Here is a 13968-nt window from a genome sequence, read left to right on the forward strand (position 1 = left end):
ATCATGACCTGAGCCGAAGGCAGGTCATGATCTCAGGGTCCTGGGATCGAGTCCCACATCGGGCTCTCTGCTCAGCAGGGAGCCTGCTTCTCTCTCTCTCTCTGCCTGCCTCTCCGACTACTTGTGATTTCTCTCTGTCAAATAAATAAATAAAAAATCTTTAAAAAAAAATAAAATAAAATAAAAGACCTATTGAGCTTCTTGAAAAAAAAATGGACTTGTTTATTTAGACTTCACAGGCTTTCTGGCATGTGCTTTCCAGCAGCTTTTCTGGTGGGTTTTCATATTTTAGATCAGCAAGAGACCTGGAGTTTTAAAAATATTTCCTCAAGGGCAACGATTTAGATTTTTGTTCTCTAAGGCTCTAAATACATACATACACACACACACACACACACACACGTCCATGGGCACACGCACACACACACACACACACACATATTTCTTGGAATAAAGATAGTGTAAGCAATCCTGAAATGTCTAACAGCATTAGAGACTGAACTCTTCAGTATTGTAGGAATCTGTCTTGGCTTTAAGAATTTTTTTTCATCTATTTTTTTTTTTTTTAATTTAAAAAGCTTTTGGGACGCCTGGGTGGCTCAGTTGGTTAGGCAGCTGCCTTCGGCTCGGGTCATGATCCCAGCGTCCTGGGATCGAGTCCCACATCGGGCTCCTTGCTCGGCGGGGAGCCTGCTTCTCCCTCTGCCTCTGCCTGCCATTCTGTCTGCCTGTGCTTGCTCTCTCCCCCTCTCTCTCTCTGATAAATTAAAAAAAAAAAAAATCTTTAAAAAGCTTTTACATTGTTTTTTATTGTAAAAACCCACATATCAGGGGCGCCTGGGTGGCTCAATGGGTTAAAACCTCTGCCTTCGGGCTCAGGTCATGATCCCAGGGGCCTGGGATCGAGCTCCATGTCTGACTCTCTGCTCAGCGGGGAGCCTGTTTTTCCCTTTCCCTGCTGCTCCCCCTGCTTGTACTCTCTCTCTCTCTCCCTGTCAAATAAACAAATGAAATCTTTAAAAAATATAATAAAAAAAAAATAAAGTTCTCAACGATTGCTACTGTAGGTAAGATAGCTGTTCACATCCCCGTGTTACTGATGAGGACACAGAGGCCCATCATGGCCTCACTGTTTGCCAAAGGTCACTGTGTCTGAAGCAGAACTCTGGTTTTCCAAGCTTGCTCCCAGGTAGCAATCCAGGATTTCCATGTCCAACTTTAAAAAGCAACATCATTTTACATCATAAAACTCCTAAGTTACTTGTTACAACAAATCTCAACTGTCCTTGTATTATTTCTCTTCAAAAACTATAGCAGGACGCATGTGGGAGCACCGCCTTTTAGAGACACTCACCTCTCACTCCTGTCCCTTGCTCAGGTCGTGGAATCCTGCCTAGAAGGGATCTGTAAGCCAGACCCCAGGATCTACAAGCTGTGCTTGGAGCGGCTCGGCCTGCAGCCGTCGGAGTCCATTTTTCTTGACGATCTTGGACCAAATCTAAAAGCTGCTGCCAGCCTTGGCATTCGCACCATTCAGGTAACGGTCACCATTTTTTGGAACCCCGGCTGTGCAACAGGCACTAGCCTCAGCATATCTGTGCAGACTGTTCACAATCATAGTTGTGTTTAGTGGTTTCCCCCCATGCTGCTGTAGTCTTATTTTTCTTATTAATTAGGAAATCTATGTGACGAGCCACTCACATTTCCAAAGGGAGGGAGAACAAACACTTACCAGAAAGTCAGTTTGAGGAAAGAATTATACAAGGAAGGGCACCCGAGTGGCTCATTTGGTTAAGTGACTGCCTTCAGCTCAGGTCATAAACCCGGAGTCCCAGGATCGAGCCACGTATTGGGCTCCCTGCTCAGTGGGGAGTCCACTTCTCCCTCTGACCCTCTCCCCTTGCATGCTCTCTCTCTCTCTCTCAAAAAAATAAGAAAATCTTAGGGGGAAAAAAAGGAATTACACAAGGACGTGGCTGGCAGGCTTAGGACATTTGGGATGGCAGTTAGGCTATCCTAGTAATGCTGTTCTGGGTTAGGGCACACGGACCGCCCAGGTGATGGCTGTGAAGGGTGAGAAGCCACAAGAGGAGGTCTCTGACTGGCTTGTGACGTCTGGGTTCTGGGTGCTGGATGCTGCTGTATGCTGGCCTCCTGGTGTGAGGGAGCATCACGGACTCTTCACTGGCACTCTTTCCAGTGGAGAAGAATGATTAATGTGGTTAGGAATTAAATGGGAAGAGGAAGCTCATTCTACAGCTTCCTCGTTAGCTGACTATCCTGGCCTTCAAGGCCCTTGCCCAAAGACCTGACTTCTTGGCTATTTCCCTCTAAAGAACTACCCTTTTAGGGCACCTGGTTGCCTTAGTCCGCTAAGCACCTGTGTTCGTGTCCTAGGATGCCCAGGGTCCTGGGGTCAAGCTCCACATCAGCCTCCCTGTTCAGGAGGAAATCTGCTTCTCCCTCTTCCTCTGCCCCTTCCCCCCCCTGCTCATGCTCTCTCTCTCTCACTCACATTGTCTCTATCTCAAATAAATAAAATCTTTAAAAAAAAAACCCACAAAACTACCCTTTTGGAGAACAGGCAGGAGGCCAGGTGAGGATTGACTGGTGATACATGTTCAGTATTCTCTTTGAAACCAGGTTAATGACCCAGAAACTGCCATAAAGGAATTAGAAACCCTTTTAGGCTTTACGATGAGAATGGTTATTCCAAACACTGGCCCTGTGAGAGAAACAGTGGAAATTCCACGAGAGTCCTTGGAGAAGTACCTCAAAGACCTACTGGGGACCCAGAGCACAGGTATTTCCGTGTTTGTATTTTGCTGACTCTGTTAAGGCTCAGCTTTCAGTCTGGCTCTCCCTTTGAAATCCCTGTGGAATATGCTGGAGACAGGCGGTGTGATGAGGTAAACAGCTATTGGGCTCAGTGGATCCGAAAGCAGTTTTCAGTCTTGCTTGGGAAAAAGCATTAACCTCAAAAGGTCATGTGCCCCCTCTTCCACCTGAGTGTGTGTATGTTTGGGGGGAGGTTTACGGGGGTCCCCTGGGACCTGGAGCCAGTGGTATGTGCCCAGGAGCACTGGAGTGTGTCTAATTGTTCTGAGGCAACAGCCTGTTTTGTGAAGGTGACTTAAGAAGTTCCCTGAGTTGACAATGGGACAAGGTCCTTCTTTTATTCTTTGAATTTCAGTCTGGGCTGGGGGGGGGGGGGGGGGGGGGGGGGGGAGCGCGGTGCCCCAGGGGGCTTTTTTTTTTTTTTTTAAGATTTTATTTATTTTATGGAGAGAGACACAGCAAGGGGGGAACACAAGCAGGGAGAGTGGGAGAGGGAGAAGCCGGCTTCCCACAGAGCAGGGAGCCTGATGCAGGGGTCGATCCCAGAACCCTGCGATCATGACCCGAGCTGAAGGCTGAGCCACCCAGGGAAGGAAGACATTCCCACATGGTAATAAAGCCTTGCTTCCATACATTCAGTCCTTGAAAAAGACATTTTGTGTTGTGCTTCACAGTTCTGTTCTCCAGGAATTGGATTGTGCTTAGGGTCTCTTGTACTACTAAGGGGCCCTTTCGGAGCAGACCCACGAACTCAGGCAAACTCCCATTGCCTCCTCTTCTGATCATGTGAGACGAGTCTATGTCCGGAGTTCGGTCTTACGATGAAGCTGAGGGTTCATCAGGATGTTCCTGGGAGGGAGCCCCAGAGTTCAGCCCACTGGGGTGGGAGAGCGCGTCCCGTGAAAGCACTTTGGCTCAGCTGTTGGCCTCTGCAGAAGCTGCTTTCAGCCGTCATGGCAGTATCAGGCATGGTTTGGCCGGGTATGGGCTGAGGGACACACAAGGGCATGGCTCATCCTCAGGCTTAAAGCATCCCATTTCGCCTGATTGGCTGTCACGATTGTGCTGGTGGCTGATAAACAGAATCAAAAAAGCTTTTCTTCGCAGAACGGGAGTGGGCCAGAGGGACAAAATCGGACACCTGTACAAAGTGAGAAGGACGGTGGTAGGAACGGAGTGGCCTTTGCCACATGGTAGTGGACCTGAGCTGGGGCAGGGGGGCAGGTACCCCTGGCCCTCAGTCATTTCTGGTGCCCAAGGAGGAGGTGTAGCCCAAATCAGAATGTTCTGCACACCCCAAATGTGGTATTCATTAGAAAGCAGGAATGCCCAGCTCTGTCCTCCAGAACCGCTTTCATTTTCTTGGTTTTCAAACTTGCAGGTCCATTGGAACTCCTTCGGTTTGATCATGGGCAGTCCAGTCCAACCTACTATGTCAGGCTCGGTAACCACCAGCTGGTTCTGAAAAGGAAACCCCTGGGGACACTCGTTCCATCCACCCATGCAGTAGAGAGGGAGTTCAGGTAACTTCTCAGAGCCGGGGTGTCCTCACCCCCCAGCCTCCGCAGCTCAGCCCCGAACTAACAAGCCAGCGCCCCATCAGAAAGCCCTGACACATTTCATGTGCAAGTGTGAATTTCCAAAATTATTTCCAATAAGAACATGTCACCTAATTTTATCCCGAAGTGTGTTTTTGCTTTTCTAGACCTACACCTCTAGAAAACCAGACTTTTGGTGGGGGGGGGGGGGAACCTCTGGGTGAAAAAGAGTGTTCCTGAAATCGGAAATATTAAACATAGTAGGTTGAAAAACCTAGTTCCAAACTAGAAAATTCTGGATGGGATCCGTTGGTTGGGGGCTTATTCTCCTGAAGCCTTTCTCCTGTTCTGCTCCCTTCTCCCTTTCAGCCCTCGATGCTCTGCAGAAGGAGAGCTGCAGAGTAGGAAAGGAAATGTGATGTCTCTTGGCCCCTTCTTGTTCGTACTGTTTACTCTCTGTCCTTGGGACTTTTCAGTTCCTGGAGATGGTGAACCATCATCTGGGGTCAGGAGGCTGCATTGTTCAGGTTCGCCGAATCTGGCTCTTGTGCCCATCCCTGGAAACAAGCACTGGGTCAGTCCCATCCAAACTCTGTGGACTGACAGTAGCTACAGAGAGCTGTTTCCCAAAGGAAACCCTAGATATTAATATCAGAACATGAAGCAGGGAAAGGACACCAGGCAGGCAAAAGCAGGAGCCAAATACTGGTGACAAGAACGAGTAATTATTTTTCTATTTAAAACACTTAAAAATGCCAAATACTAGTGACAAGACCGAGTAATTATTTTTCTATTTAAAACACTTAAAAATGCCAAATACTAGTGACAAGACCAAGTAATTATTTTTCTATTTAAAACACTTAAAAATGCCAAATACTGGTGATAAGACCGAGTAATTATTTTTCTGTTTAAAACATTTAAAAATTTCCTCCTTGGGGGTGCCTAGAGTGACTCGGTCAGTTAAGCATCTGACTCTTGATTTCAGCTCAGGTCATGATCTCAGGGTCATGAGATTGAGCTTCAAGTCAGGCTCCACGTTCAGTATGGAGTCTGCTTGGGATTCTCTCTCTCTCTCTCTCTCCCTCTGCCCCTTTCCCTGTTCTCTCTTAGGCACGCTTTCTCAAATTAAAAAAATAAAATCTTAAAAAAGAAAAAAAAAAAAAAAAGAATGGGACGCTTGGGTGGCTCAGTTGGTTTGGCCATTGCCTTTGGCTCAGGTCATGGTCCCAGAGTCCTGGGATTGAGTCCCATATGGGGCGTCCCCTGCTCTGTGGGGAGCCTGCTTCTCCCTCTCCCTCTGCCTGCCACTCCTCCTGCTTGTGCTCTCTCTCTCTCTGTCAAATAAATGAAATCTTAAAAAAAGGAAAGAAGGAAAAAAAAAAGAAAAGAATGTCTCCTGTGGACAGCATATCGTTAAGTCTTTCCTTTCTAGGCAGTAATACAATCTCTGTCTCAAATGTTTAGTCTAATAAATGTAATGTAAATATCGATGTTTGACTTAGTTCCATAATTTTGCTATTTGTTTCTTGTTTTTCCCATGTTTTTTGTTCTTCTTGACTATCTTGGGGTCAATTGAATATTTTTTAGAATTCTGCTTTAATTTCTGGATGTACTGATTTTAATTCAGAAAAATAGTTTCAAGAAAATCTCAATTGAGCCAGCACTGCTACTCATTTCTCTTTGTTCCAGCAGGATAATGAAAGCACTTGCCAATGCTGGAGTGCCTGTTCCCAAAGTTCTTGACCGCTGTGAAGATTCAGGGTAATGTTCTGATTTATTTCTTTTATTACATATTCAAACTACAGAAGAGAAAAGCCCATATAGTAACTCAAATACCAGTTTGTTAGAGTGAAGACAAATACATTTGGGGTGGGAGAGAAAAGAGACTTTATAGCAACCTCCCCTGGAGGTTCACAGGTCCTTAAGTTGTCCTGAAAGAAATGCCTGCTTTTGTGAAAATTGGTAGAAAACATTCTTTATCATTTAAAAATTTATATCCATCTACTTTCATATTGCTTATTTTTACTAATTTTTTTATTATGGTCCTTCTAAACTGCTTTGTAATAAGGTTTTTGAATCTATCTCTTTTTGTCCCAACTTTTTATCTAAGAAAATTTTGAAACATACAGAAAAGTTGAAAGAAGAAAAAAAATAGTATAAAGAGTCCTTCATCTAGATTAAAACATTGTTAACATTTTGCCATATTTGCTTTTTATATTTATAGATATATGTATATAGATGTATTTTATGTGAATAACTTTAATAGCAATAATTATACAATCTAATAATTTTATAACTTTACACATTTTATAAATAATTAACTTTTCTCTCTCACTTTATATCAGTTATTTTTGGCTGAATCTTTTAAAAAAAGATTTTGTTTATTTATTTGACAGAGATCACAAGTAGGCAGAGAGGCAGTTGGGGGCAGGCAGGCTCCTCGCTGAGCAGGGAGCCTGATGTGAGGCTCGATCCCAGGACCCTGAGACCATGACCTGAGCTGAAGGCAGAGGCTTAACCCATGGAGCCACCCAGGTGCCCCAATTGGCTGAATTTTTTGAAGTGCTTTGCATACAGCGTAAACCGCCTAAAAATAAAGACATTTTCTTTCATAACCACAGCAGTGTTATTATACTTATGATAATTAACAATAATTTAATAATAAATTTAATATCTAGCCCATGGTTAAGACAGGATAAACAGTTTGTTTTTTTTTAAGATTTTATTTATTTATTTGACAGACAGAGATCACAGGTAGGCAGAGAGGCAGGAAGAGAGAGAGGGAGAAGCAGGCTCCCCGCTGAGCAGAGAGCCCAATGCGGGGCTGGATCCCAGGACCCCCAGGATCATGACCTGAGCTGAAGACAGAGGCCTTAACCCATTGAGCCACCCAGGTGCCCCAGGATAAACAGTTTTAATGGTAGCCTTTTCAAAACAACTTTTTAGAATTATAAACTGATTTCTAATAATGACTAAAAAATGGTTTAATGAGAGTTTGGTGTATCACCTTAATACCACAGGGGAGTGTATGTGCCACTCACACCAGCAGAGAATGACAGAAATAACATCAATGAGATGGAATAGTTATTGAAGCCTCATTGGAACCAGGCAATCCTTGTATATTTGCTCCCCTAATTCTTATAACAACCCTTTGAAGTTTTCCAGATTAAAACAACAAAGCCCAGAGGGGGTCAGTAAATCTCTCACAATCACACGGCTAGGAAAAGGCAGAGGCAGGATTCAGACCTGGTTCTGTGTGGCTCCAAAGTACCCGCCTCAACATGGCGCTTTCCTCCATTATCACACTTCATTCCTGTCGCTTGCATGAGTAGACCAAACACAAGAGAGACATGCTGGCAAAAACGTATAGACGGGGCTGTATGTGTGGTGGTTTGGGGATGGGGTACTTCCAACCCTCTGTGCTTATGTACGAAGGAAAGGAAGTGTCCAGCACTCTGGGTCTGAACTCGTTCCCCAGCACTTAGCGCAAACAGAAAGAGCAGTGCTGCACGCCTGGATGGCTCAGTCCATTAAGCGGCTGGCTTTTGTCAGCTCAGGTCATGATCTCAGGGGCGTGGGATCGAGCCCCACATTGGGCTCCACATTCAGTGGGGAGCCTGCTTGAGGGTTCTTTCTCTCCCTCTGCCCCTCCCCCTTCTCTCTCATGCACACGCACTTTCTAAAATAAAGAGTCTTTAAAAAAAAAAAAAAGAGGGGCGCCTGGGTGGCTCCGTGGGTTAAGCCTCTGCCTTCGGCTCAGGTCATGGTCTCAGGGTCCTGGTATCGAGCCCCGCATCGGGCTCTCTGCTCAGCGGGGAGCCTGCTTCCTTCTCTCTCTGCTTGCCTCTCTGCCTACTTGTGATCTATCAAATAAATAAATAAAATCTTAAAAAAAAAAGAAAAAGAGCAATGCCCTAACAGCCTGAAGCTGGGCTGAAACTCCCCACCTGTGTCCCTCCCAGGGTCATCGGCATGCCCTTCTATCTGATGGAGTACTGCCCAGGCCTCATCTACAGAGACCCCTCTCTGCCAGGCTTGGACCCCAGCCAGAGGCGGGCCATATACACTGCCATGAACAGAGTCTTGTGCAAAATTCACAGTGTGGACCTCAAGGCTGCCGGCCTAGAAGACTACGGGAAACACGGTGAGCAGGCCGCCATTTGTCTTTTGTGCTGACGGGTTCCTCATTGGTGCCCTTACCCTCAGGATTTGCAAGATGTCAGGGTGTTCACACATCTGGTGTTTGCTAACTGTGAGGGGGGCTTCTTCGCCCCCTCCGTGGACATCCAGTTTCATTTTAATGGAGGTGTCATTTACCTAATACGTTAGCCTCATTATGTCCCTTCCTGGCCTATAGAATCTCTCTCCCGTGCAACTTTGATCTTGCTGGACCATTTCAATCTTTATTTTTTCTGGTACTGGCCAAGAGTACTTAAGATACTTTCTTCTGGGGCACCTGGGTGGCTCAGTGGGTTAAGCCTCTGCCTTCGGCTCAGGTCATGATCTCAGGGTCCTGGGATCGAGTCCTGCATCGGGGTCTCTGCTCCTCGGGGAGCCTGCTTCTCCCTTCCCCTCTGCCCACTTGTTCTCTCTCTCTCTCTCTCTGTCAAATAAATAAATAAAAATAAAGTCTTTTTTAAAAAAGATACTTCCTACTGTTTTATACTCTTTCCCCTAAATACTCTTTTCAACACGGTTAGACTTTTAAAATACCATTATGCCAAGGCATTTTCTTGGTAGAGTGTGTTTCTGCTTGTCTTTTACTGTCTGAGAGTTCCAGTTGTTCCTCGTCCTCACTGTTATTGTCAGTTTTCTTCCTTCCTTTTTTTTTTTTTCTTTTTTGAAGTCAGGTGTATTGAAGTGTAACATTCTATATATTTGACAAACACACATAATTTTAAAACCACCATCACCACTGTCTCCATGCACCAACTTTAGCACGAGCCAAAGAATTTCACTTTTTCTTCCCTGGAAAATTCAAGAGTATCTGACTCTTGATCAATATGTATGCTTGGCTCTAGTCAAAAAGAACCTTCCAGCTAAGCTGTATTTTCATTCTCTGCTTTTAGCCAAAATGTGTTTTCGATAGGACCACATCAGAAGCTGTAGTCTCCCATGTACATCTCCCGCATACATCAACCTCCTGCCCTTTCTGCCAAGTCACCTAAAGTTCCACCTCTCCACAGGCACATGAGCTGAGTCCCAACAAGTGATCAGTTTGAAACACTTTTCTACAAAAGAGAAAGCTTGCTGACTTCCCAGCCCAAATTGAGGGGGGTACTCCCCATCCCTTCCAAGGACAGCCAGATCCATTCACCCCATATTCTTTTTTTTTTTTAAGATTTTATTTATTTATTTGAGAGAGAGAGAGAGATCACAAATAAGCAGGGGTGGGGGAAGCAGGCTCCCCGCGGAGCAGAGAGCCCAATGCGGCGCTCGATCCCAGGACTGATCACGACCTGAGCCGAAGGCAGAGGCTTAACCCACTGAGCCACCCAGGTGCCCCCATCTCCCCCATATTCTAACCTGTTGACTAGGGATACCAACTCAGTGTGAGTTCCCCTCCACCTCATTTGGAAATAAAAATGTATTTGTTGTTTATATGAAATTCACATTTAACTGGGTATCCTATATTTGATCTGGCAGCCGTCATCCCCAGTAAAATGGCCAGTAGGCAAAGACAACACATGTTGTCTATATTGATCCATGTTTCAAGATGGAAAGAGCATTGGAGCAGAAGCTGGATGCTAATTTGTCAGGGACCTTGGACAAGTCTCCTTACTTTGTTAGAGTTTTCTCTATAGTAAGGTAGTAAAAGTTGGGTTAAAGAACAAACAAACAAAATGTCCTGCACTCCCTCCCTCACAGGTGGTAGCTGTCCCTGTGCTTTGAATGAAGGTAAAGCCTCAGGCAGGTGCAGTGATGGGCAGTGTGACGTCCTGCCCTGGACAGACAGCAGCTTCTGTGCTGAGTGGATCCTTTGCCTTTTACTTTTAAAGGAGACTGTTTTGATGCTCTTTTCACTGACCTCTTAGCACAAAGAGGCAGAGCAGAAATCTGATGTGATTTCACATGAGCCAAGGGCCGGCATCCTGGGCCACGAGCTGTGTTTTGAGCTTAATAGCATAAAGCGGCTTCATCATGCTTCGGACGCATCAGCTCTCCCTTTTCAAGAAACCTGCAATTTCTCTGGTGATGTCAGGAATCCAGCTGCTGGGCAGGGCATCGGCTATAAATAGACACCACCATTTGTGCACAGGGTGGCATATTTGAATAAATTTACATATTCAAATATATTTAAATAGTTGCTTGCGCAAGTGATTATCTCCATGAAACTCATCACGTGGGTTGCCTTTGGGAAAAAGAGCGGAGTGGCTGGCAGAGGGTGCGAGAAAGAGTACCATGTGCCCTTCTGTCACTTTATTCCAAGCCATGTATGTATTATCTATTCAAGAGCACACACATTTACGTTTGTTAAAATAATAAGAGAGAGGGAGATTGCACACAAACATGATTTCTAATTAAGAGGAACTTTTGATGGGATTCCTGGGTGGCTCAGTCCGTTAAGCCGCTGCCTTCGGCTCAGGTCATGATCCTGGGCTCCAGGGACCGAGTTCCGAATCGGGCTCCTTGTTCAGTGGGGAGCCTGCATTACCCCCCACCCCGCCACCGCTTGCTCATGCTCTCTATCTCTGACAAATAAATAAATAAAATCTTAAAAAAAAAAAAAAAGGTGGCACTTTTGACAAAGATCCTTTAGATACAGTCCAGTTACCACAAAGAACCTTTCCATCACCAGTGACCTACAAAGAGCACATAATCCTCTTTTCTTATCCCAGAGGGGCAGTCTGCTTGAGGAAAAATGTTTCAGTGCCTTGGCAGGGTTGATAGCGGCCAGTGGCCAACAGAGCCAGAGACAGGGGCAGCTGCATCTGTTTCCCAGGAGAAGAGAATGTGTGCAGCGTTGGTTGGTGTGTTTGGGGTGGGAGCTCCCAAAACCGTATAGGAGATTTTCCTTTTAAAAAAAAAAAAAAGATTTTATTTATTTATTTGAGAAAGAGAGAGAGGGAGAGAGAGCAGAGGGAGAATCAGAGGGAGAGGGATAAGCAGACTCTGCACTAAGCAGTCCAGCATGAGGCTTGATCTCACAACCCTGAGATCATGACTTGGGCCTAAATCAAAAGTCGAATGCTCAACCGACCGAGCCACCCAGGCGTCCCAGTATAGGAGATTTTCCTGAAAGGTTCCTTTCACAAAGGCTCAGGTCCTGTGTGTGTGTTTCTTTTTTAAAGATTTATTTAGACAGAAACAGAGAGAGAGTGTGCATAGTTGTGTGTGAGTTGGGGGGGGCGTTGCAGAGAGAGAGAATCCTTAAGCAGACTCTCCTGAGCATGGATCTTGAGGCAAGGCTCGATCCCACAGCCCTGAGATCATGACCTGAGTCAAAACCAAGAGTCAGACACTTAATCACCTGAGCCACCCAGGCGCCTAACTCAGTTCCTATGGTCTTTGTATTTAACTTATGATTATAATTTACAAATTTACAGAAATGTGAATAGTACATATGTACTATTGTACTATGTACATTATATAACGACATATTCCCACTACTAATTTTAACAGGGGTTAACTTTTGCCATATTCGCCTCTCTTTCTCTCTCCCTCTCCTTCTGTTTCTGTCTCTCTCTGTATATAATTATATATATTTAACAAAGCTGTAGAGACCCTAGCACTTGACTCCTAAATACTTCAGTATGCATTTCCTAAAAATAAGGACCATCCCCAGTACTACTCTCACATTAAAGAAAATTTATAACTTTCCCTGAATATTTAAAACCCACTCCATATTCAGATACATTTCATCAATTACCCCCTTATATCTTTTTAAAAATGATTTCTTTATTTTAGAGAGAGAGAAGGTGGGGGCAGACAGAGAGAGAGAATCTCAAGCAGAGTCTGCACTGAGCGTGGAGCCAGATGTGGGGCTTGATTGCAGGATCCTGAGATCATGACCTGAGCCATAATTAAGAGGTGGATTCTTAACCGACTGAGCCATCCAGGCGCCCCTCCCCTTAAATCTTTTATAAATGAGTTCCCCCCGCCTCAATTGGGATCTGATCAAAGAATCTAGAACAGTCCCTCCCATCTCTTTTTTTCAATGAAATTTTTAACAGACCAAGTCAGTGTGTTATATATTTATCGTGATTATTTCCTTATGGTTTTATTTACTTCTGTCTTCTGTAAATTATATAATTCTAAAGGCTTGATTTGTTTTGGATTAAATTCCTATGGACTTTGATCTCCACTTCCCATGGTCCAGCAAGATCTTGCAAAGGGCAAGTGTCTAGATGGTCCAGCTGTGCAGTGGACTCCACAGAAAGAACCTGATCTTTCTTTCCTTGTCTTCAAACCCGTCAGCCTCTGCGGACCATTTTTCTCTCAGCTGATAAATGAGGGCTTGGCTTAGAGCCAGGGTCCTGACACTTTTATTAATTATATTAATAGGGACAATTAATAATTGTCAGTTGACAATAAATCAGGACAAATTGAGTGGCCTTCTGTGCAGCTCAGTATTTGGCCCGTTAGGAAGGAATTTGGTTAGCCTTCACAAAAATAGTCCTATGGAAGTGTCCGTACATTCATACAGAACCACCAAGGAAGGATGGTGCAGTTACATCCATTGAAGACCTTGACTGTGAGCCGAGTTGACTGCAGAATTCCTTCCAGTGTCCAGTCCCAGACAGAACTCACAAGTTCCTCAATGGTAGAATCTCTTGGGTTTCTTAGCAAACAGCTGAGTAATGATAGCAAATCCTCATGTAGAACTTACTTCATGCCAGAAACATTTCCAGGGGCTTTATATACTTCATCCTCCCAGCAACTCTAAGGAGCATCTCTCTGATGAAGAGAAACTGAGGTACAGAGAGGTCAAGTGATGTGTCTGAGATCACAAAGACAGAGAATGGCAGAGCTGGGAATCACGCCCAGGGAGTCGGGCCCCAGTCCCTGCGCTTAGCCAACCACTGTTGTTTAGCCAAAAAGGGATTTCTTGAAGGCTGTTAGGAAGCTGGTAGGATGTCTGAGAGGCCAGGGATCAGGCTCACAGGCCTTGTGGCTGGGAGCAACACCTGCGTCCCACTGATCCAGCCACGGTGGCAGGAGCATCCTGTGAGAAATGCCTCGGTCATCAGGAGAGCACTACCAGCGCTTTCAGTGTTTTGGTTACTTTCTGGAACCTTTGCAGGATAGGATGTTAGAGTGGCCTACCATGTTCGAATTCTCTTTCCCTCAGAGGACTATATTCCACAGCAGATGCAAACCTGGATTAAGCAGTATCGAGCCTCAGAACCCGGCACCATCCAGGCGATGGAGAGGCTCATCCAGTGGCTACCCCGCCATCTTCCCAAGCAACAGAAGACGACAGTGGTGCATGGGAACTTCAGGTCTGTGAGGAGCAGCCAGTGTCTAGATGTGACAAATGGTGGGCGGGACACTTGAAGGGGAAATGAAGCAGCTGGCCTGAGCCTGATGTGCAGTGGAGGGTGATTCCCTTTACAAAAGATCTCCCTGTCGGTGGCCTTCTAAGGTGGGG

The 13968-nt window shown here is 45.3% G+C and overlaps 1 protein-coding gene across 3 annotated transcripts in view; it reads left to right on the plus strand.

Annotated features, from left to right (window-relative positions):
* ACAD10 (acyl-CoA dehydrogenase family member 10) overlaps positions 1–13968 on the plus strand; it is a 36245-nt gene that overhangs the window by 15048 nt on the left and 7229 nt on the right. For all 3 annotated transcript variants that reach the window (XM_059408428.1, XM_059408430.1, XM_059408429.1), the window contains exons 5-10: positions 1379–1537; positions 2644–2803; positions 4220–4361; positions 6066–6137; positions 8339–8520; positions 13669–13819. In XM_059408428.1, coding sequence (XP_059264411.1) covers positions 1379–1537; positions 2644–2803; positions 4220–4361; positions 6066–6137; positions 8339–8520; positions 13669–13819 — 866 coding nt within the window. The remainder of the gene's footprint in view (positions 1–1378; positions 1538–2643; positions 2804–4219; positions 4362–6065; positions 6138–8338; positions 8521–13668; positions 13820–13968) is intronic.

This window comes from Mustela nigripes, chromosome 8 (assembly GCF_022355385.1).
Source record: "Mustela nigripes isolate SB6536 chromosome 8, MUSNIG.SB6536, whole genome shotgun sequence".
NCBI lineage: Eukaryota > Metazoa > Chordata > Mammalia > Carnivora > Mustelidae > Mustela > Mustela nigripes.